The 1629-nt window shown below is 62.1% G+C and overlaps 1 protein-coding gene across 1 annotated transcript in view; it reads right to left on the minus strand.

The window, feature by feature from the left end:
• LOC113941921 (purine nucleoside phosphorylase-like) overlaps positions 1 to 1624 on the minus strand; it is a gene marked incomplete at its 5' end in the record, with an annotated part of 3007 nt that extends 1383 nt beyond the window's left edge. Inside the window, 2 exons of the mRNA XM_027633055.1 lie at positions 792 to 967; positions 1517 to 1624. Of these exons, the coding sequence (XP_027488856.1) occupies positions 792 to 967; positions 1517 to 1624 (284 nt within the window). The remainder of the gene's footprint in view (positions 1 to 791; positions 968 to 1516) is intronic.
• Positions 1625 to 1629: the final 5 nt, after the last annotated feature.

Below are 1629 nucleotides of genomic sequence, written 5' to 3' on the forward strand. Positions count from 1 at the left end.
GTGGTCAGCTTAGGAATGGGCATGGTCAACTTGGGAATGGGTGTGGTCAGCTTGGGAATGGGCGTGGCCAACCTGGGAATGGATGTGGTCAGCTTGGGAATGGGCATGGTCAGCTTGGGAATGGGCGTGGTCAACTTGGGAATGGGCGTGGTCAGCTTGGGAATGGGCATGGTCAACTTGGGAATGGGCGTGGTCAGCTTGGGAATGGGCGTGGTCAGCTTGGGAATGGGCGTGGCCAACCTGGGAATGGATGTGGTCAGCTTGGGAATGAGCATGGTCATCTTGGGAATGGGCGTGGTCAACTTGGGAATGGGTGTGGCCAACCTGGGAATGGATGTGGTCAGCTTGGGAATGAGCATGGTCATCTTGGGAATGGGCGTGGTCAACTTGGGAATGGGCGTGGTCAACTTGGGAATGGGCGTGGTCAGCTTGGGAATGGGTGTGGTCAACTTGGGAATGGGTGTGGTCAGCTTGGGAATGGATGTGGTCAGCTTGGGAATGGATGTGGTCAGCTTGGGAATGGGCGTGGTCAGCTTGGGAATGGATGTGGTCAGCTTGGGAATGGGCATGGCCAACCTGGGAATGGATGTGGTCAGCTTGGGAATGGGCGTGGTCAGCTTGGGAATGGCCAAGGACACCTTGGAATGGTCAATATCAACCTGGGAATGGCCGAGGTCATCGCGGCAATGGCCCAGATCAAATTGGGAACGGCCAACATGCAGTTGGGAATGGCCAATGTCAACCTGGGGGTGGCCAAGGTCACCCTGGGAAGGAGCCATTGCCCCACCCACCTCTCGTCGTTGGGCCCCACCAAGGGGCTGCGCCCGGCCAGCCCGGGCAGGTCGATGTGGTCGCGGATGACCAGGAGGTGCCCGGGGGCCAGCCCGGGGCTCAGGGCGCCCGCGGCGTTGGTCAGCACCAGCGTGTGGACGCCCAGCAGGGCCAGGGTGCGCACCGGCATCACCACCTGGGGGCGGGGACATGCAAATGAGGGGCGGGGACGTGAGGATGAGGGGCGGGGCATGGGGAAGGGGCGGGGCCAAGGGACAGGGTACAGAGGGACACAGCCTCCTGTAGGGGGCGCTAACTGTGCAGGGGGCCTGGTCATGCAAATGAAGGGGTGTGGTTATGCAAATGATGACACTGCCATGCAAATGAAGGGTGGGGCCAATAGAGATGGGGCGGGGCCAATGTGCAAAGGGGCGTCACCACCTGCAGGGGGTGCTAAGGGTGGGAGGGTTCATGCAAATGAAGGGGTGGAGCTAAGGGAATGGGGGTGTGGCTAAGGCAGGGGCATGGCCAGAAAAGGGGGAGGAGCTTGTGGAGGGAGGAGAGGAACTAAAGTGTGGGAGGAGCTCTGGAGTAAAAGGGGAGTGGCTTAAAGAGAGAGGGGAGGGGCTTAAGAGCAGAATACAATAAATGGGCGGGGCTTGTTGAGAGAGGGGTGGGGGCTCGGGGCGGTGCTGGTGGGCGTGTCCGGGGAAGGGGGCGTGTCCCCGGGGAGGGTGTGCCTCACCTGGGCGGGGCTGTACCCCTCGTACAGGTGGAAGCGGCCCTGCAGGACGGCGCAAGGCCCCGCCCCCAGGCGCCCGACCACCAACCGCCCGGCGTGGCCCTGCACTGGGGGGG

Source organism: Corapipo altera, unplaced genomic scaffold (assembly GCF_003945725.1).
Source record: "Corapipo altera isolate COAL_440 unplaced genomic scaffold, ASM394572v1 59395, whole genome shotgun sequence".
NCBI classification, from domain to species: Eukaryota; Metazoa; Chordata; class Aves; order Passeriformes; family Pipridae; genus Corapipo; species Corapipo altera.